This window comes from Leptopilina heterotoma, unplaced genomic scaffold (assembly GCF_015476425.1).
Source record: "Leptopilina heterotoma isolate Lh14 unplaced genomic scaffold, ASM1547642v1 Lhet_187, whole genome shotgun sequence".
Classification (NCBI taxonomy): domain Eukaryota; kingdom Metazoa; phylum Arthropoda; class Insecta; order Hymenoptera; family Figitidae; genus Leptopilina; species Leptopilina heterotoma.
The window spans coordinates 390,579-412,570 of NW_025110906.1; the positions used below are offsets into that span (position 1 = coordinate 390,579).

At 22.4% G+C, this 21,992-nt stretch overlaps 1 protein-coding gene across 3 annotated transcripts in view; it reads right to left on the reverse strand.

Moving 5' to 3' along the window:
• LOC122500507 (connectin) overlaps positions 1-21,992 on the reverse strand; it is a 543,906-nt gene that overhangs the window by 120,123 nt on the left and 401,791 nt on the right. For all 3 annotated transcript variants that reach the window (XM_043609469.1, XM_043609467.1, XM_043609468.1), the window contains one exon: positions 21,116-21,609. In XM_043609469.1, the coding sequence (XP_043465404.1) occupies positions 21,116-21,609 (494 nt within the window). The remainder of the gene's footprint in view (positions 1-21,115; positions 21,610-21,992) is intronic.

The window sequence follows — 21,992 nt, forward strand, 5'->3', positions numbered from 1 at the left end:
TTTTTGAATCAAATAAATTAAAAGTGTCGAATGACTGTGAGAAGAAAAGAAATAAAACTGTGCTACCAAGAACATTATCCATTACGAAGTGTCAATAAATAAAACACTAAAATTTCCAGACAAATAAGTAGCATAGTAAAATAAGTTAAATATTTGTATTTGCAAAAGTACACATAGATGCGGAGAGAAATTCGTGTTTGTGGCCAACTATATATATATATAGTATATGAAAAGAGAGAAAGAGATGCTGGAGATTGCTCGTAGATCATTCTGTAAGCGAAGTTACACGCGCGTAAACCTAGAGGGGATAACGATACTCAGCATGGATTTCTTGTGTAATAAAAGCTAGCATATAGAACGAATAGGTGGACGAGGGTAGCTCGTTAAGATGATCCAAGCGAATCTCGGACCTCTCTTTTCCTCTCCTTCATGCTTTCCTCTGTATACTTCAGAAGCTTTCATATATATGTGTCTGTGTGTGTGTGTGTGCAGTATGCCAGACCATACAGTCCTTAACAACGATGCACGACTACACCATTTGTACATCCTCCACCCCATCGTCGTATATTTTCCTCTCTCTCTCTCTCTCTTCTATATATATATACACATTAGAAATTTACTGGTATGAGTGGTAAATTCAACGGGGGGTCTTTAACAAGACGACCTCTTTGCTTGCACGTGACCTTATGTTTCATTGTACATTGAGAAAAAAAAATACGCGTGCCTATTCTAACATCAAGAGATTTTTTAGATTATAGAGATTCTAATGTGTGCCCCTTTGCCCTCCGGATACACGGTGCACAGTTGTAGAATTTTTATTTTCTACACTTATTACGTATATTTTATTCCGCGTCTTTTCTTTTCACTATTTCTTTCATTTTTTTTTTCTTTCTTTTTCCACGTTCCTTAATTGCCTCATTTTTATTATTCGTCTTTTCTTCTTTTCAAAAGAAGAAGAAGAAGAAAATAAAAGGCATGTGTATACTAATTGGCAAGTTGCTCGTTTTTATTATTTGTCTTCTTAAAAAAAATAAAATGCCGTTTTATTTTTCTTTCCTTTGCAAATTTGATGAAACGTTCTTTTCTTTTCTTGCTCGAAAAATTTGTTCAGTGTGCAACTTTTTCTATATTTTAGTTTAGAATTTAAATTTATGTTTTATGGATTTAAGATACAGGGCTTGAATCAGTGAAAGTATTTAAAAATATGGACTTTAAGGACCAAAAATAAAAAATTACGGATCAATTAGTAATTACAAAAAAAAAATGTAACCAATTCGAAAAAATGTCTGAAAGATAAAATCATTATTTTATATTATAAGAACTAAATAAGTACTTCTTCAAAATTATTTTCATCATTTTAATTCAATTATTATTTTCAAGAATTTTTAATTAAAATTCTTCTTTAAATAAATTAATTTTCAAAAAAGTTCTCTGATAATTTTTAAATTCATTTGTTTACAATATTCAATTTTACGAAATTTCAATTATTCGAAAATTCTGCAATTAAATACCATACAATATTAGAAGATAAAAATTTCAAACAATATAAAAAAATTCAATTAAACTTTTCTAAAAAAATTAATTTCAAAATTCAATTATTTCTAAAAATTCCCGCTATAGGTATTGCTTTTAATATTTAATTATCTAAAATTTTAACTGAAATTCATCTTTAAATCAATTTTTATTAGAAAATTCTACTAGAATTCAATTATTTAAATACAAAAATAAATATAATTTATTGAATAATTGAATGTTTCTTAAAATTGAATTCTCATAAAGAATTTTATCAACAGATTTTTGAATAATTAAATTCTTTCGATGAAATTTAATAAAATTTTTAAAAATAATTACATTCTTTGAGGAATTTGATAAAAAATTGTATTAAAATTTAAAAATAATTGAAATTTTAAGATGAATTTTATTATTTATGAAAATAATTGAATTCCTAAAAAGAATTTTATTATTTTTAGAACATAATTAAATTTCTGTGAAGAATTTTATTACTTTTGAATAAAATTTAATTTATGCAATAATAATTAGTAATTTCTCCAAAGTTAGATTTTTTCTCGTTTTTTAACTAAAATTCTTCTATAAATCCATTATTTTCAATAATTTTTTTAAAAAAGTTTTTTGAGAATTTTCAAATTCATTTGTTTACAATTAAATTTTCATATTTTCAAAAATTTTAATTATTCGCAAATTATTCAAGTAAATATATATATTGGAAATTAAAAATTTCAAAAAAATAATTTCAAGTAAAATTGAAATAAACATTTTAAAAAAAAATTAATTCTTCTACAGAATTGTTAGTTAAAAGTATAAAAAATTAAAATTTTCAAAGATTTTAATATGAAACCTTTACAAAATTCAATTATTTCAAAAAACTCACGCTATAATGCGCTTTTAATATTCAATTATAATCTAAAATTATAAGTAAAATTCATTTTTAAATCAATTCTTATTAAAAAAGTTCTACTAGAATTTAATTATTTAAATAAAAAAAATAATTTATTGAATAATTGAATTCTCAAGAATTTTATCAACAAATTTTTAAATAATTGAAATATTTTGACGAATTTTAATAAAAGTTTTAAGAATAATTGCATTTTTTTGAGAAATTTGATTAAAATTGTATTAAAAATATTTGAATTTCTGCGGTGAGTTTTATTACCTATTATTTTTATTATTTTATGAAAATAATTAAATGTTTGCGTAGAATTTTATGAATATTTTTTAAAATAATTAAATTCTTTTGGAAAATTTTATTTAAATAGTAGATATTAAAAATCATTGAATTGAGAAAATTTTTATTTTAAATAATTAAAATTTTGCGAAGAATTTTATTAAAATTTTTGAAAATAATTGAATTTTAGAGAAGAATTTCATTATATTTCTTAAGATAATTGAAATTTTGACGAGAATTTAAAAAATATTTTTTACTATAATTACAATTTTTACAATTTTAACGAGAATTTAAAAAAATTTTTTAACATAATGGAATTTCTGTAAAGAATTTTATTACTTTTGAAAATAATTGAATTATTGTGAAGACATTTATGAAAAATTTGTAAATAATTGAATTCTTGTGAAATTTTTGTTATTTTTGAAAATAATTGAATTTTTGCAAAGAATTGAATTTTTGCAAAGAATTTTATTAACCTTTTTTTTAAAATTAAATTCTTTTGTAAAGTTTCATTAAAATAGTAAAAATTGAAAATTTCTGCAATCATTTCTAATTTTTCTAAAATACTCCAAATTATATCGTACAATTTATGAACTTTTGTTCTTTTTCTATATCAAATTACGGACTTTGCGGACCTTTTTTAAAAAAATCAGACTTTTACGGATTTGAAGGAAATTAACGGATTTTTACGGGATTTACGAACCTAATTCAAGCACTGAAGATAAAGGTATATATTAAATTTAAATGAAAATTTTATCATGTCTTTTTGTTTGTAGATTATTTTTTTTCTTTGTGAAAAATGTTTTTTTTTCGTGTGAGATTATCGAGAAGTGAGAATAACGTTTAATCGAAATGATTATATTGACTTCACTCGATGCGTCTAGGTTTATCACTAGTCTCCAAAGTTGTTTAATCACTAATTTACAGAAGTTGTGGTTATACTTTACTTCACTTAGTTTAACCTGTACTCTGAAACCTCCGAACTTTAGACTTGTGAACTTTAGACTTGTGTTTTGACATCGAAAGTGCTCGATGCCAGGAAAGGAATAGAAATTAATGTCACACAATAGACTAGAATTGGTCAAGGTGTGTTCGTTCTGAACTTCGAACACAATGAGCGAGGTTACACCGTCGATTCAAAGCTACCGGCTTAGTTTCCTGCGCCAGTGACGAGAAACAATTCTACTAAATATTCAGCTAGAAATTTACACAATTACTTATTTGATAAATATTAACTACTTTATATTATTCATATATTAATTACATTTTTTTTTAATTTCGCACCAATTCATTGAGTTGCCGCTTACATGTCGAGAATTCGTTTTATTCCGCTTGTGAGAGAACTTTTATGCCTAGGTGGCGAATTCAAGAACTATATTGGCGCGAAATTCAAAAAAAAAAATTTAATTACATAATAGATATATAATTACTAAATATCTATAAAAAAAATTCTGTAAATTCTCTGTAGAATAAAGTAATAGAAAATTATTTTGACCTGGAACTATATCCTCTTTATTGTTTATTATACATATATACATATACATATACACAAAACTTTGAAGAAAGTAGGAAAATTTACAATTTTAATTTTGTCGGAGAAGAAGAAAAAAAATCCTCGGGATCGCGTCTCGTTTCTTATTTTTTCTTTCTTTTTTGAAACATTACGACTTATAAGATTGCATTTTTATGAGGAAACTATTTCTAGTAAAATGTCGAGAAAAGTAGACATAAATTACTTGTTATAGGTATACACGAAATCTCATATGACTGAAGTGGCTGGATTTCATGACGTTTACCATACACTTATACTTGGTCATATATCGAAATATGGAGAGTATCACCATCGTTGACTGCATATACATGCAAGCACATAGGTAATCCCGAACACGACAGACCCTTATGAGGACATTGCATGCCGTGGGATGGATGCACAGAAACACGTTATACTGTGCCCCAGTGTATACCCATTCTATGTATATCCCCATTTTCCCCTATATTATATATCACAATATATATACATATACAAACCCAAACACAAACATATTTAAGTACAATTCAAGTATTCATTCTGCAATATTTTTATATTTATAATATAACTAGCTCCTCCGACGGCCGCAAGCGGCCGTCTACGGTGCTGGTTTTTATATGTCCATTGTCCAAGTCTATTATTTCATTAATAATAATATTCAAATTTTTTCAGTTAATAATTTGCTTATTTATATTTGAAATATTGACGTTTTTTTTGACAATGCAAAATAAGATTTGTTATGTGTACTTTCTCTTAACAAAAAAAAAATTTATATATTCGCGCTCTTTTTAAATAACATACGACTGCAGCGCCACCTTCACATGTACAAAAAATTTTAAAAACACCCTTCTATTAAGATTTTACATTCTCATTGCCCATTCTTTACTTCGATACTTTTCGATACATTCGACCTTTCCACTCCATGTCTTTTTTATAATATAATACTATATAAATATCGTATATATAAAAGATTCACAGTTTTTTTTTTATTTTGACTCGCATTTTCATAAAAATAAACGAAAATTCTAACCAGTCTGATTAAAACTGACTCTTACTACTAATTCCAAAAAAATATACAATACATCGGACATAATCCATTAAAACATTCTACAGTCTGACGATAACTAACTTTTACTACTAATACCCCAATCATTACAAAATATTAGAGGTAATAAATTAAAAAATTATCTAGTCTGACACAAATTGACTTTTACTACTAAAAACAAAACAATAACAAAATACCAGAAACAATAAATAAAAAATTTTCCAGTCTGACTTAAATTAAATTTTACTACTACTAATCACAAAACAATTACAACAAACCAGAAATAATAAATTAAAGAATTCTCCAGTTTGACTAATAATTACTTTTACTACTTATATCGAAAAAATTACAAAATATCAGAAATAATCAATTAAAAAATTCTGCAGTCTGACTAAAACTGACTTTTACTACTAAGGACCAAACAAATCCAAGAAATCAGAAATAATCAATGAAAAAAATCTTCTAGTCTGACTAAAACCGACTTTTACTATTAATAACAAATTAATTACAAGAATATAGAAATATTCCATTAAAAAAATATCCAGTCTGACTAAAACTGATTAATATTAAAACAATTTTACAAAATATCAGAAATAAACATTTAAAATATTTTCTAGTCTGGGTAAAATTGACCTTTATTACTAATATCGGAACAATTATAAAATATAGGAAATAATACACAAATAAAATTATCTAGTCTGACTAAAATTGAATTTTACTACTAATAACAAAACAATTACAGCAAATCAGAAATAATTTATTATTCTAGTCTGGCTAAAGTTAACTTTTATTACAAATACCGAAACAATTACAAGAATATAGAAATAATCCATCAAAAAAATTATCTAGTCTGACTTAAATTGACTTTTACTACTAATGACAAAACAATTCCAAGAAATCAGAAATAATTAATTAAAAAATTCTAGAGTCTAACTAAAACTGATTTTTACTACTAATAACAAAACAATTACAAGAAATCAGAAATAATCATTAAAACAGTTTTGCAGTCTGCTTAAAAATGACTTTTACTAATAATAGAGAAATTATTACAAAATATAGAAAATAATTCTAGAAATAATATAAAGTCTGACTAAAACTGAATTTTACTACTAATAACAAAAATGTGGAAAAAATAATAATACATCAAGAAAACCTCCAGTCTGACTAAAACTGATTAATAACAAAACAATTAAAAGAAATCTGAAATAATCAATTTAAAAATTCTGCAGTCTGACTAAGACTGACTTTTACTACTAATAACAAAACAATTACAACAAATCAGAAATAATAAATTAAAGAATTCTCCAGTCTGACTGAAAGTTACTTTTACTACTAATACCAAAACAATTACAAGAAATCAGAAATAATCATTAAAACAGTTTTGCAGTCTGCTTAAAAATGACTTTTACTAATAATAGAGAAATTATTACAAAATATAGAAAATAATTCTAAAAATAATATAAAGTCTGACTTAAACTGAATTTTATTACTAATAACAAAACAATTACAGCAAATCAGAAATAATGTATATAAAAAAATTATCAGTCTGACTAAAACTGAATTTTACTACTAATAACAAATCAATTACAAGAATGTGGCAATAATTAATTTAAAAAATTCTCCCGTCTGACTAAAACTGACTTTTACTACTAATGACAAAACAATTTCAATAATGTGGAAATAATCCATAAAAAAATATCCAGTCTGACTAAAATTGACTTTTATTACTAATAATAAAGTAATTACAAGAATCCAGATATAATCCATTAAAAAATCCTCTAATCAGACTAAAATTGTTGTAATACTATAACAGTTGTTAATAATATACAAATATTATTATTCTTAATATAATTGTTGTTAAAGAAATTAATAATTTCGTCTAAAATTAAAAATTTTGCATATAGAAACTTTGCCCTTCCTCATCGGAAGAAAAAATTCAAAGAAGGTACCATTCTATAAAAATTCCAAGGAAACTAAGAAATTTCCACAGCTATTCCTGCGATTTCTGATTCTTACAACTTTCATTAAAAATTTTATAGTCTGTTCTTGAAAAAAACCTTAAATTAGTAAAAAGAAAAAAAAATCTTTAAAAAAATACAAAAGAGCAAATAAAAAAAAAAATTAAATTATAATAAAAGAATGTATAAAATAATATAAAATTAAATTAAAAATAAAATCAAAAATAGAAATAAAAATTAAATTAAAAATAAAACCAAAAATAGAAATAAATATAAAATTAAAAATAAAACTTAAAATAGAAACAAAAATGAAAAGTTAGAATTAAAAATAAAAATGAGTGTAAAAATTGGTCCTGTTAACATAATACGAAAAAATAAATTTTATTTTTATTAAAAGATGGTTAATTTTAAGCCTTCAATTTTTGACTGTAAAAGCATATTAAAATGTGTCTTTTGTAAAATTTGTGGCTTTTTTTAGTACGCCACACTGGTGACATTTAAAAGGGGTTTTTAAAAGTGGTAGCTAAAATTTCTTTTGTGACCATTGTGGTTGAGTACACATTGTGCACATCTCAATTTCCATGGATAATAAAACTCGTTAGGAGTCCTCTGTTTTCTACCCGCGCATATATGATGTTCAAAGACGCGGCTCAAAATGAGACAATGTTCACATAATATTACATTTATGAATCGAATTGTAATATTCTTAGTCGACAAAAAAAATTATAATCTCCGAAATTTTTTTAAACTCATTTCTATATTTATTTTTCAAAAATATTCCCTTTAATTCAAATTATTAATTATTAATTATTAATTATTAATTATAAATTACATAAAACTTGTAAAAATTGGAAATTATAAAAATAATCATAAAAATGAAAATTATTTACAAAATTTATTATTAGGTACATAAAAATAAAAAATAAATAAAGAATTCACTTTTATAAGCGAAAGAATTTTATATTTTCAAGTATTTAATACTCTGAAAATTTGATGAATTTCCTTTATATAAAATTTCAACTCGAGTTAATAAATTTTTCTCTATTATGAAAAATAAAATTCCTTTTAAACCTAAATAAAATAATTCTCCGGCCCTTTTATTTAATCTGTGTATTAATATTTCAAATCTCTTCAGATTTGAGAATTAAATTCTCTCAAATGAGAGAAATATCGAATATTCTATATACCCAAAAAAAAAAGATGCTTTTGAATAAAGCATTCTCTCTCGTACTTTGAATTTTTTTTTTATTTCAATTTTTCTATGGATTTTATTTTTATTCATTTAAATGTGTAAAAAATTATGTATGGGATGATAATAATCCTTCAAGTGTATATACATATATTATATAGAATCCACAGAGAATAATATATTGAAAAATAAATATTTTAATAGCGGAGAATTATAATGAGCACACGAATTCTAAGGCAAGTACAAATCCAAGTACAATGTGTATATAGATATTTAGATCGAGCTGTGCATAGATCAATAGTTCACGCAGATTCAACATTGTAACGAATTGCATAGAAGCACTCAAGCTTCGTGAATTTTTCACGAAGCATGGGAAATTCGAGAATCTATGACGAAAATGTCTTTAATTCACAAATCGGATAATGCGCTTTTACTCTCTCATTGTTCCGAAAAAACAGCTTAATTGGTCGCAGGGAAAAAAAATTACATTTTCTCAAAAAAAAAATGTACTATTTTTTTAAGCCTATTTTCGAAACATTTTCTCCTCAAAAAAAAAAAATAATTTACTTTTTTTAAGTCTATTTTTGAAACATTTCCTCTTCAAAAAAAAAATACTGACTATTTTTTTAAACTTATTTTGAAAACATTTTCTCCTAGAAACTATTTTTTTAAAACCTATTTTCAAAACATTTTCTCCTAAAAAAATATACTATTTTTTTGCAAGTATTTTTAAAACTATTTTTAATTTTACTAATTACTTTCAAACTTTTCTCTTTTTCACACTCTACAAAAACAATAATTTTAATAATTATTTCAAAAAAAATTCTTCTACAAAATTCAATTATTTTCAATACAGTTTCAGAGAATTTTAATTATTTTAAAATTTTTTAATTACTTGTTTATAAAAATTCAATTATCTTTAAACAGTGGAATTGAAATATTTTAGAAAACTAATTTTTCAGATTTTTAACCAAAACTTTTTGAAAATTCAATTTTTTTAAGAAATTTAAATTTTTATTAATACAAACTAATTACAAACTAATACAAACTAATTCATAAAAATTTGAAGAGTAATTCTTTCAATTATTTGAGAATTATTAAAATGAAATGAAATGTTTTGAAATATATTTTTTTTTAATTAAATTCTTTGACAAATTAAATTTTTTTCAATTTAATTTCACAAAATTCAAGTAATTTGATAATGTTTTAATAAAATTTTTTTGGAAAATTTTCTGAATTGCAAAAAAAAATATTAGAAACTTTCGTAATTTTTTAAATAATTAATTATTATAATAATTTCTTTGAAACAATTGAAATTTTCCAAAATTTTACTTTAAAATCCTTTAAAAATTCAATTTATTCCGAAAATTGCAAATTTTTTTAAGAAAAATCTTTTCTAAGTTAATTATAATTATTTTGAAGCAAATTATTTGAAAATTTAATTGTTTTCCAATTTTAAAGGAAGGTATATCATATCGGCTTAATATTTTTTGTGATTCAAAAATTCTTCAGGTGGAAAAGAATTCAAGGAGTTTTAAGGTTTTTAAGGGTTGGGTACAGTTTTTCTAAAATGTATTTTCTAATTTTTAATTTTGTAAAACTTTTTTTTCTAATAAAGATGAATTTTTAAAAAACTTTTTTCTAATAAAGATGATTTTCTAATTTTCTTTTTTCTAATAAACGTCATTTTCTAATAAAAGTAATTTTGCAAAAAAAAAAATTGTTTTCTAATAATATTCAATTTTTGTAATGACGATCAAATAGTTGTATATGTAAATAAAAAATAAAATTTATGACAATTTTGTAATTCTTTAAAAAAAATATTTGAGATTTCATTAAAAAAATGTGTAATAAAAATTAGAAATTATGCAAATTTTTTAACAAAATTTTAAAATAATCTCGTTAAAAGTCGTAATTAAGAAATAGAAATTATAAGGATTTTTTTTCTAGAGATATTTAACATTTCCTAAAAAAATGTTTTATAAATATTAAATATATCTATTAATTTTGATAATTTTAGTATAAAAATGATGCAAATTATTATTTTTTATTATAAAAAAGGAACAAAATTTTTGTTAAAAAATTGTTATTGGAAATAGAAATTTTGCAAAATTTTTTCTTCTTTTTCAAAAAGAAATTCATAATTTTGTGAACAGAATTGTGATTGAGAAACTGAAAATATGCAAAATAGTTTCTATTTCCAAATCTTAACTTTTTAAACAATTTTCTAACTTTTATCCAAATTGTAGAATTTCACAGATTTCAGGAAATTAAATATTAGAAATCATAACTTTTTAGAAAAACTTTTTTTTGAAATCAAAACTTGTTAGAAAATTTTTTTTTAGAAAACTGATTTTATTAGAAATTGCTTTTTTGAGACTTAAAAAGGATTAGGAAATATTTTTTAGAAAAAGTGATCATCTACCGTTTTTAAGTTCGTCAAAAATGTTTTTGGTCTCCAATAATCAGAATTTTTTGTTGTAGTTTTAGAAATTTTAAAAAAGTACCCAGACATTTCTCTGATTTTCCTGATTCTTTGTAAAATTGATAATTTTTTAATAAAATATTTTTAAAATTCAAACAGCTTAAAAAAAATTAAATTTAAATTTTCCAGAAAGCCAATGTTAAAATTTAAAATAAAATTATTTAAAATTTAAATCATTTTTTTAGTAAATATATAATAATTATTAATTTCTTTAAAAGAATTAAAGTTCCTTAAAAAAGTTTAGTTCAAAACTTTCTGATATTCAATGAATTCTGGAAATTATAATTTTATTTTAACCTTTTTTCTTTAAAATAGCTAAAAAGTGAATTATTTCCCAAAAATAGATATAAAAAAAGGGTGAATTAGAAAAATTACGTAAAAGAAATTAATTTTATTAAATTTAGAGATCAATTTTCTATTTAATTAATTTCTTTATCAATTTTTGCGATTGAATTAAGAAAAAAAAAAAGAAAAAAAGTTGAAAAGAAGAAAGAATAGAAATATTAAACATTCAGGGAGAATATATTCTTATATTTTAAAAGAAAATATTCAGAGGATATTGGAAGAGGAATTTTCCTCTAAATACAAGATTACTGTTTTTTTTCTGGTGTACTAATGATTTAAAAACTTTTCTCTTGTGTTTACAGTTTACAATTAATTAATTTCCCTTCTCTTTTTAGAGTTTGTTTTTTATTAGAGAAACATTCTTTTATTACCTGACTATATATTTCTTTTCTCTCGCTCCACTTCTCAGTGCCATCCATCTCTTTCTCCTTTTGATGGTCACTCACTTCACAAATTGCACACACATTTATCCTGGCGTTTCTAAGAGTGACCGATTTTTCTGTTTCTCGAGACTTTTCCCCTTTCTCACCCCCTTCTACACCCATTAGTTTTCCCTCACACTTTGATCCTCTTGTGCCAATAATAATCTTACCCTTATCCTTTTATTTATACCCACAGTTATTCTCCAATTCTATATTTATGCCTGTGAATTATTTCTGTAATTACATATTTCCGAGAATAAATTTCATTTGAAATAATAATTGACAAGTCCTCCTTTAAATTTTTGTTATAATTTTAAACATTTTTAATGAGAATTAAAAATTTTCTAATTATAAGAAATTATATTCTATATTTAAATATCTGATACTGCTTATGGATTTATTATTTTTTTATTTTATTTTTTTTTGTTTTATTTTTTTTTGTTTTTGTATTTAGAAGGTAGGTTATTAAGTGGTTCTTTTTTGGTCCGTATAAGGATAGTGGTTGACGGTATTAATTAATATTTTCTTAAGGGAGTAAAATGAAAATTCAAAAATAAAAAAAAAACCGGGAGGAAATTAATTCCATTGCATAAAGGCAATGGAGAAATGAACGAATAAACAAAAGAGACCGGATTTAAAAATTGCCAGGTGTTTTTAAAAGAAGAAACGTGCTTGACTGCAAATAGCGTTTGAATGAGAAAGAAAGGGAAAACAAAACGGGAAGATGACTATATGGCAAAAGCATCAGGGAATTAAATGCAAGAAGTGTGAATTTAGCCAACTGTGATTTAATTCCGATACCGAGTTTACCAATAAATTTCTTTTTATTTTTTTTTCATTCCTATTTTAAACAAAAAAGAAAATAATAACTTATCTATGTATTTTATTAATCAATTTTTCAATTAATGTTGAGAAATTTATTTTTCTTGCTTCATTTAAATGTAAAATTTAATTTAAAAATATTAATAAAAAAATATTTGATAAAAAATCCCTTCAATAAAAGAGGTGCTTGTTTTTAATCTAAATTTAGTAAAAATTGTACTGGGAATTTAAACCAGTCTTGTTATAAAGAATTTATGAAGAATATTCTCAAATTTAGAGCTGAAAAAATCTTAAATCTAAAAGAAGAATTTCAATTTAAAATTTAAATAGAGATATTAAAAAATTAATAAAGAAAAGAATAAAGGAAAATTTCTCTTATATTGAAATTTTTTTTTCCCTCCAGTGTTCTAATTTTCTGTAATAAAAATTTTCAATTTTTCCTTTATGTAACAATTAATTTGAAATATCAACAATTTTATGCACACTACAGTAGTTGCTCGTCAAAATTCTAAACTTTCTCAACAAAATTTTAGCTCTACCCCATTCACAATTTTACGATGAGGAAACTGGCTGACAAAGTAATATTTCGGTGATCAGGTGATATTTTTATATAAAATTTATTATATAATTTTTTTTTGTAAAAACAAAAAAGAAACAAAATGCGTCAAAATGCTGTTAAAACTTAATATTCTTCCCATAAAAATAGAAGAAAATAAAAAAAGATAAATAATTTTTTTTAATCGTCTTATGATAAAAATTTATTTTAAAAATCCGATTTGGAAAGAGTTTTCCTATGAATATAATTTTTTAAATTCTAAATATTTTTTATCTCAGCGAGTTTAATTTCTGGAATAATTTTTGAATAATAAAATTCAATTTCTATAAATTTTTTGACAGATTTCAATTTCGAACATTTTTATTCTATAAAATTCAATTTTTGCTAATAAATTTTAATTTCTAAGAAAAGGAAATCAATTTCTAGTACCTAATGAATTTATATTTTCTAAAAAAAAATCGATTTTGACTAATGAATTTAAATTTTTCAAAAAGAAAAAGATTTTTTACTATAAACTTAAATTTTTAAAACAAATTTAATTTTTTTTATCTGATTATTTGAATTAAAAAATACATCCGGAATTTAATTTTTAATTTATTAAAAAAATATTCTTTAAAAATACTTTAACATTTCCAGGGTTGTCATAGGTCAGGGAAATCAGGAATAAGTCAGAGATTTTTATTAAAGTACTGTAAAAAATTGAATTTATAAGAAGTTACAAATGATTGCAAAAATTCCATTATTTTCAAAAGTAATAAAATTATGTTCAAAAATTTTTAAAAATGACACTTTAAAATTTCAATTATGTTTAAAAATAATAAAATTTTTCTCCAAAATTCAATTATTTTCAAAATTTTCAATAAAATTCTTGGCAAAATTTCAATTATTTTCTAAAAGCTTTCTCAATTCAATGATTTCTAATATTTACTATTTGAATGAAACTTTCCAAAAGAATTCAATTATTTAAAAAAACTTTTTGATAAAATTGTTCGCAAAAATTCAATTATTTTCAAAAATAAGAAAAATTTTTACCGAGATTCAATTATTTTCATGAATAATAAAACTCATCACAGAATTTCAATTATTTTTAATACAATTTTAATCGAATTTCTTGAAAAATGTAATTATTCTTGAAAATTTTATAAAAATTCGTCGATAAAATGCAATTATTTTAAAATTTGTTGATAAAATTCTTTCTGAGGATTAAATTTTAAAAAACATTCAATAATTAAAAAATTATTTACTTTTGTATTTAAATAATTGAATTCTCGTAAAATTTTCTAATAAAAATTGATTTAACAATGAATTTCATTTTAAACTTTACATAATAATTGAATATTAAAAGCATTATAGAATATATTTTCAAAAATAATTGAATTTTGAATATTTTTTAAAATAATTAGGTACATTTTTTGAAGAATTTAGTTAAAATTTTATTAAAAATAATTGAAATTCTGTGAAGAATTTTATTACTTATGAAAATAGTTGAATTCTTGAAACGAATTTTTATTAAATTTTTTTTTAAATAATTGAAATCCTGTAAAGAATTGTATTATTTTATGAAAATAATTGAATTCTTGCAAAGCATTTTATTAAATTTTTTTTAAATAATTGAATTAATTTAAGAAATTTTATTAAAGTACTAAATTTTCAAAATATATTAATTTCAGCGAAGAATTTCATTATTTGTTAAAATGTATGAATTCTTGCAAAAAATTTTTGAAAATAATTGAATTTTTTAAGAAATTTATGTAAAATTGTATTGAAAATATTTGAAATCCTATGAAAAATTTTATTATTTATGAAAATAATTGAATTCTTAGAACGAATTTTATTACATTTTTAGAAATAATTGAATTCATGGGAAAAATTTTATTACTTGTGAAAATAATTGAATTCTTGGAAAGTATTGTATTAAAATTTTTGTAAATATTTTAATTTTTTTGAAAAATTTTATGGAAATTTAAATTATTACAAAACATGAAGATATCAATAACTCCGAGTCTTCGACTCGGAGTGATCGATATCTTAATGTTTTATAATAATATATAAATGAATTTAATGAATTTATTAAATAAACATTATATAAATTATATTAAATTATTTTTATTAAAAAAAATAAAAATTAAATTTATATAATTCTTGGAAAGTATTGTATTAAAATTTTTGTAAATATTTTAATTTTTTTGAAAAATTTTATGGAAATTTAAATTATTACAAAACACTTATTTTTTTATTTATTTTTATTATATTTTATTTTATTTTTTAAAATTTTTTTTTAATTTTTATAATTTATTTAATTATATATAAATTTATTAAATATTTTATAATATTCTTATAATTTGTTGAATTTTATAAAGATTTGAATTTGAAATTTTTTGAAAATCTTAATTCCTATGGAATAATAATAATTATTAAATATTTATTTAAAAAAGAATTTATTGAAGGTTGGGAATAATTTTCCAATTAAAAAATTCGTAATTAAAGGTAATAGAACATTTTTTTTGAGTGTCTAATCATTTTTAGAGTGAATCAGAATATTCTTTAGGGTTAGGGAAAAACTCAAAAATTTTTTCCGGAAATCAGGGAAAAATCAAGGAAATTCTGTAAGTTTTTTATTTTAATAATATTTAAACATTTGTATTATGATTATAATCTAATTATAAGCTTTGTTGCAATTTTTTTGCAAAATGAGTATTTCATTCAAGTTTTGCAAAAAAAAAATTGCAACAAAGCTTATTATTAGACGCTAATCATAATAAAAGTTTTTAAAATAATATTTAAATATAAAACTTGCAGAATTTCCACGGAATTTCCAGGGGGTACTTCCATGGAATTTTTCGACGTGGAAAAAAAATATACTTTTCTTTCAGAAATTTTAATTGATTTTAGCAAAAAAATTCTATTTTCGAAAAATTTAAAATCACCGTCAGTAAAAATTGATTTTTGAAATAAAATTCATAAACCATACAGATGTGAGGTACACGTCTAGGTCAAGCGTCACGAAACAATCATTCTGTTGTTGTTTGCCATTGGAGAATCAGAGCGAATGTCGAGTTTCTAGTTTATAGTATTTATGTCAACGATAGAGGAACGCCCAATTCGAATATGTACGTGAAGTACAATCACTGTTTGTCTATATACATAGTTTTCTACAACTTTATATAACATATATATGCATTTATACCTACATATATATATATTCATTGCAAAATGAACTGTTTTCATTTCTCACCAAAAATTGTTTTCGTTTCGAACACCAAAAATTTTTAAAGTTTTTGAAAGCCGTTGATCTGAATCGGGTGCAAATCCTCTTTGAAAATACTGTTACTACAACAGAATATAGAATACTGTTTGAAACCTTTGCATTCTTGTTCTCGTGCAGAAGGGACACAATGCAATCAGTTTCGTCGAACAAACTTTTGTTTGTGTGCATATACATATAGATATTGTATGCTATATATATGCGTGAGATGGAAGTTCATTTGCATACAGGCAAAAACGACGTTTGTTCTCTGGTACATGATTGTAATTTATTGTTCTATAGGAGAATTTTGTGAGAAATTTCTCTATATTAATCATATTGTTTTTGTTAACAATAGGAGAAAAAAAATATTTAACATTTTATTTATTCAGAAATCTTATTTCTTTCGTTGAGGAATTTCTTGAAAAATGCAAAAAAATTTGTCGAGTATTCGTTCTTTAGAAAGCGACACGTGACCTTCCCTACTTTTCTTTTCACTGAGGAATATTTTAGACATTTTGACCTAGAGGGTTGAAATTTGGTATACAATCTCAAACTACATTGAGTACGATTTTATGATAACAATTTTATTTTATTTTATATTTTTATTTTTTTTTATTATTATATTTTCTCTTCTTTAGAAAATTTTTACTTTCTTTTTGTAAAAAGATTTGTGTAATTTTTTTTTAATCACAACTTTTAACGAAATCGCTCTTTTCAACAATTCTTTAATTATTAATACGACCGAGTGATAGTATCAATCTTATAATTTTAACGAAATCGTAATTTTTTTTTTAGAAATGAATTAAATTTATTAATTATTATTTATTTATCTGTAGAATTTCTATTTCATTAAAAAAAAAGGAAAATTGAGGCTCCGGATCTTAAAAGGGCACTTTCCGCATAGACTGACTTTACATGGTGAAAGTGCCCTTTTAAGATCCGGAGCCTCAATTATGCAATTTTTCCTTTTTTATGAAAAAAAAAAATATATAATCTTGATTGATTTTATTTAAAATAGAAATAGAACCTAATTAAAAATTAAATAAAAATTGCAACGTACAATAAATAATTGACAGAAAAAATAACAAAACAGAAAAAAAAAGTTGGAAAAAAATAATCACTTCTCAAGAAGTTTCATTAAGAGCGGAAATTGAAAACGTCATAGCGGCAATTTACGCAATCAAAATGGAAATGTAAGACAGTGAAATTAAAAGGAATGAGAGTAGTGCTTTCAATAAAGCTCGCTAAGCAAATATATATATGTAGAGGAAACAATTGCATAACTTTCTATGTTGACTTGTATGGCTACAAACCACGTGATTAACTTACAACGAAGAGATTTATGTTTGGTGGTATTTTCTACTGACAGAATTCATCGACAAAATGAGTTAGCCAAACTAAAGTGAAATCAAACCCTAGACTATGAAATATAGCAAAACTTTCTTTATGTCCGTGAGCGTAAGGCGATTTAGTTTTGAATCGTTAATCGTTGAAAAAAAAGGGAAAAAAATTTTACGAGCTACCATAAAATCACATTATATTGATTTTCAACTTTTCATTATTATGCGAGGAGCACTATTTTTGTTGACAATACTTTTTTGGGGGCAAAGTTGACGAAATTCTTCCATAAAATTGAAAAATTTTTGCTTCCATTCAAATATTAATGATTAATGTCCAAAAAATTTATTTAAATATTAACCATTAAAATATATTAATTATTAAATTATTAACTAGCAATAATTCACGCGCTAAAGCACGCGGCTAACTTCTTACTATACATTTGTTAAATAAAATTAGCAATTTTAAAAATAATAGAATTTAAAAATTTTCTAATTTGAATTTTTGTTAAAAACACTAAAAAAATTAAATTTTGGAGAAATTACAAATAATTGCAGAAATTCAATTATTTAAATAAAAAAATAAAATTCTTCTTATAAAATTAAACTTTGTTCAAAATTTGAATAAAATTTTCGAAAATATCCCAATTACTTTTATAAATAACAAAATTCTTCTCCAAAGTTCAATTCCCGTGTAGAAATTTCGCTGGGGCCCTGATCAGGGCCGGATAGGGCCGACCTATTAGGGAATGAAACGCCGCGCCCGATGTGGCCCTGATCAGGAAATCCACATTTTCTTGTCGCCCCGATCTGGCCCTGATCGGGCGCGGCGTTTCATTCCTTACTATGGCCCTAGTAGGGCAATTTCTACACGGGTTATTTCCTAAATGTCAAAAAAATTCTTGTCCTAATATCAATTATTTTCAAAAATAAAATGCATTTTTCTAATTTCAATTATTTTCAATGTCTACTATTTTAATAAAATTACCCAAAAAGAATTCAATTATTTAAAAAAAAATTTAATAAAATTGTATACAAGCATTTAATTATTTTCATAAATAATAAACATTTTACAGGAATTTAATTACTTTTATAAATAATAAAATTTTTCAAAGGAATTTAATTATTTTTATAAAAAATAATTTAAAATTCTAGAAAATAATAATTGAATTGGAAAATGATGAAAATAATTTTAATGAAGTTACAGTAACAATATTCTTATAATATAAAATATAGATTTTATCTCTCGGTCATCTTTAAATAATTCCATTATTTTCCAAAGTACTATTAAAATTCTTCGCAAAAATTCAATTATGTTCAAAAAAATTTTTAAATTCTTGTCAAAGTTCCAATTATCTTTATAAATAATAAAATTCTTCTCCTTAATTCAATTATTTTCAAAAATTTTCTTCATTCAATGATTTTCAATATCTACTATTTTTAATGAAACTTTCCAAAAAAATTCTACTATTTAAAAAAAATTTTGATAACATTCTTCTCTCAAAAATTCAATTACTTTCAAAAATAATAAAAATTTCGAAAGAATTCAATTATTTACAAATTTTTCATAAATGTCTTAGCAATAAGACATAATAATTCAATTCTTTTCCAAAGTAATAAAATTCTTCACCGAAAATCAATTATTTACAAATATTTTATAAATTTGTTCGCAATAATTCAATTATTTTCCAAAGTAATAAAATTCTTCACAGAAATTCAATTATTTACAAATATTTTATAAATTTGTTCGCAATAATTCAATTATTTTCCAAAGTATTATAATTCTTTACAGAAATTCAATTATGTTCAAAAAAATTTTTTAATTCTTGTCAAAGTTCCAATTATCTTTATAAATAATAAAATTCTTCACCCTAATTCAATTATTTCCAAAAATTTTCTTCAATTCAATGATTTTCAATATCTACTATTTCAATGTAACTTTCTAATAGATGTCAATTTTTTAAAAAAATTTCTAATAAAATTGTATTCAAGGACTTTAATTATTTTCATAAATAATAAAAAAAAATTCTGATAATTTTTATTTGTCAGTACAATTTTGAATTTATTAGAAAATAAAAATAATTATAACATTAATTAATTAATTTTAATAATAATAAACTACATGTTCCGCTAATCTGTTCGCAGTTTGAAATTAGTTGTTGTTTGCTTTTTTGTTTCTTAACTTTTTTATAATTTTTCTATTCAAATATTTTTAATTTTAAAATTAATGTATTGAAAATCATCGAATTATTGCAAAGAATTTTATCAAAAAATTTTGATAGTAATAGAATTCCTTCAAAGAATCTTATTGTTTAGAAAAATAACTGAATTCTCGCAAAGAATTTTATTAAAATTTTTAAAAATCGGAATGTTTTGAAGAATTTATTAAAATTTTAAGACATAATTGAAATTTATGGAAATATTTTAAAATATTTGAATTCATTCGAGGAATTCAAATAAAATTGTTTTAAAAATCATTGAATTTTTGTAAAGATTTCTCTATTTAGAAAAATAATTGAATTCTTTAGAAGGATTTTACTATTTATAAAAATAAATGAAATATTTGAAAATAATAAAATTTTTTCGAAAAATTCAATTAGTTTTTTCGAAAATAATGGAATTTCTTTAAAGAATTTTATTAAAATTAAATATATTCAAAATAATTTAATTTATCACAAGAATTTTATTATTTTTTGAAAATAATTGAATTCTTTCAATTTTTTTTTTTTTTTTGACGAAAATATTTAAAAATTGCATTGAAAGTAATTTAATTTTTATATGGAATTTTTTTTTTAATATTTTGAGAATAATTGAATTATTTTTAGAGAATTTTAAATTCTTCTTGAAAATGCATTTTATGGAAATTTTTGAAAATAATTAAATTCTTTCATGTAATTTTATGTCAATTTAATTAAAAATAATTTAATTCCTGCAAAGAATTTTTGTATTTATAAAAATAGTTGAATTGTTTCGAAGAATTTATTAAAATTTTAGGAAATAATTGAAATTAATGGAAATATTTAAAAATATTTGAAATCATTCGAGGAATTCAATTAAAATTGTTTTGAAAATCATTGAATTTTTGTAAAGATTTGACTATTTAAAAAAAATAATTGAATTGTTTAAAAGGATTTATTAAAATTTTAGAAAATAATTGAATTCTTTCGTGAAATTTAAAAAAAATTTTGAAAATATGAACAGTAATAATTAATTTTGTACTTAATGAGTAAATTTTAAAAATTTTGATTATAAAATTATTTAAAAAATTCATATTTGAAAATAAAAAATTTTGTAATTTGCATAACAATAATAAATTGAATATCACGTTTCGCGCGTAACATTTGCTAGTAATAAAATAATATACAATCTATTTAAAAATAAGAAAAAACAAAGGACAACTTCAGAGTGTGAGGGACAGGAAAAGTGAATGAATGAAAGAACATTCAAATTATTATAGTTAATAATTATTATTAAAAAATAGAATTTGTAATAACTCACCATTTAGATAGAAGTAACTGACATTATTGTAGAGATTGGTGACAATTGGTTTGACATTATCGAAGGTCATTGTCTTGAGTTGATTATCCCTGAGATCAAGAAAGTTGACGCCTGGTGCTTGACTGAGAAAGTCTGGATCAAGTGATGCGAGTTTATTTTCACTAAGTTTTAGTACCTTCAAGTTTCTCATTCCAGCCAATGCTTTCTGCGAAATATATACAATCATATTTTGATCGAGATGAAGCTCCTGTAATTCTGACATTTCCATAAAGCTCTCCTCGCCAATCATATGCACTAAATTATTACTCAGATCGAGCTTCTGTAAATTTCTCAAGCCATTAAACATATCGCGAGTTATTACATTAATTTGATTGCCATTAATTTCAAGCTCTTGAAGTGAACTCAAATAGGCGAATGCTTGAGCATAAATTGTTGTTATGTTATTTTTATTTATTATCAATTTCTTCAGCATTGGCAAATTCACGAATGGTGTTCTGAAAAAAATAAAACAAATATCTAAATTAATAAATTAATAAAATTTTTTATTAATTTGAAAAATGTTCTTTCTAGATAAAGTAGAAAAAAATAGACGACTTTAGTTGACGAATTTCGTACGTACAAGTATTTTATCATTTGAAATCGCATTAATTCTTGCAAGGAAAAGATATTCCGAAGAAAAAAAGTAGAAACACTGGTTTTTATTCGTTATATTCATGTATAATATGAAGTAATTTATAATTCTAATATTTAAAACTATAAAGAAGCAAAAAGGAAGAAGACTACAAAACCACTTCCTTAATTTACATCCTCCTTCTTTATGGCATAAAGAATGTTATACGGAAGGGAATGAAGAAAGAAGGTTTATTCGAGTGAAAAA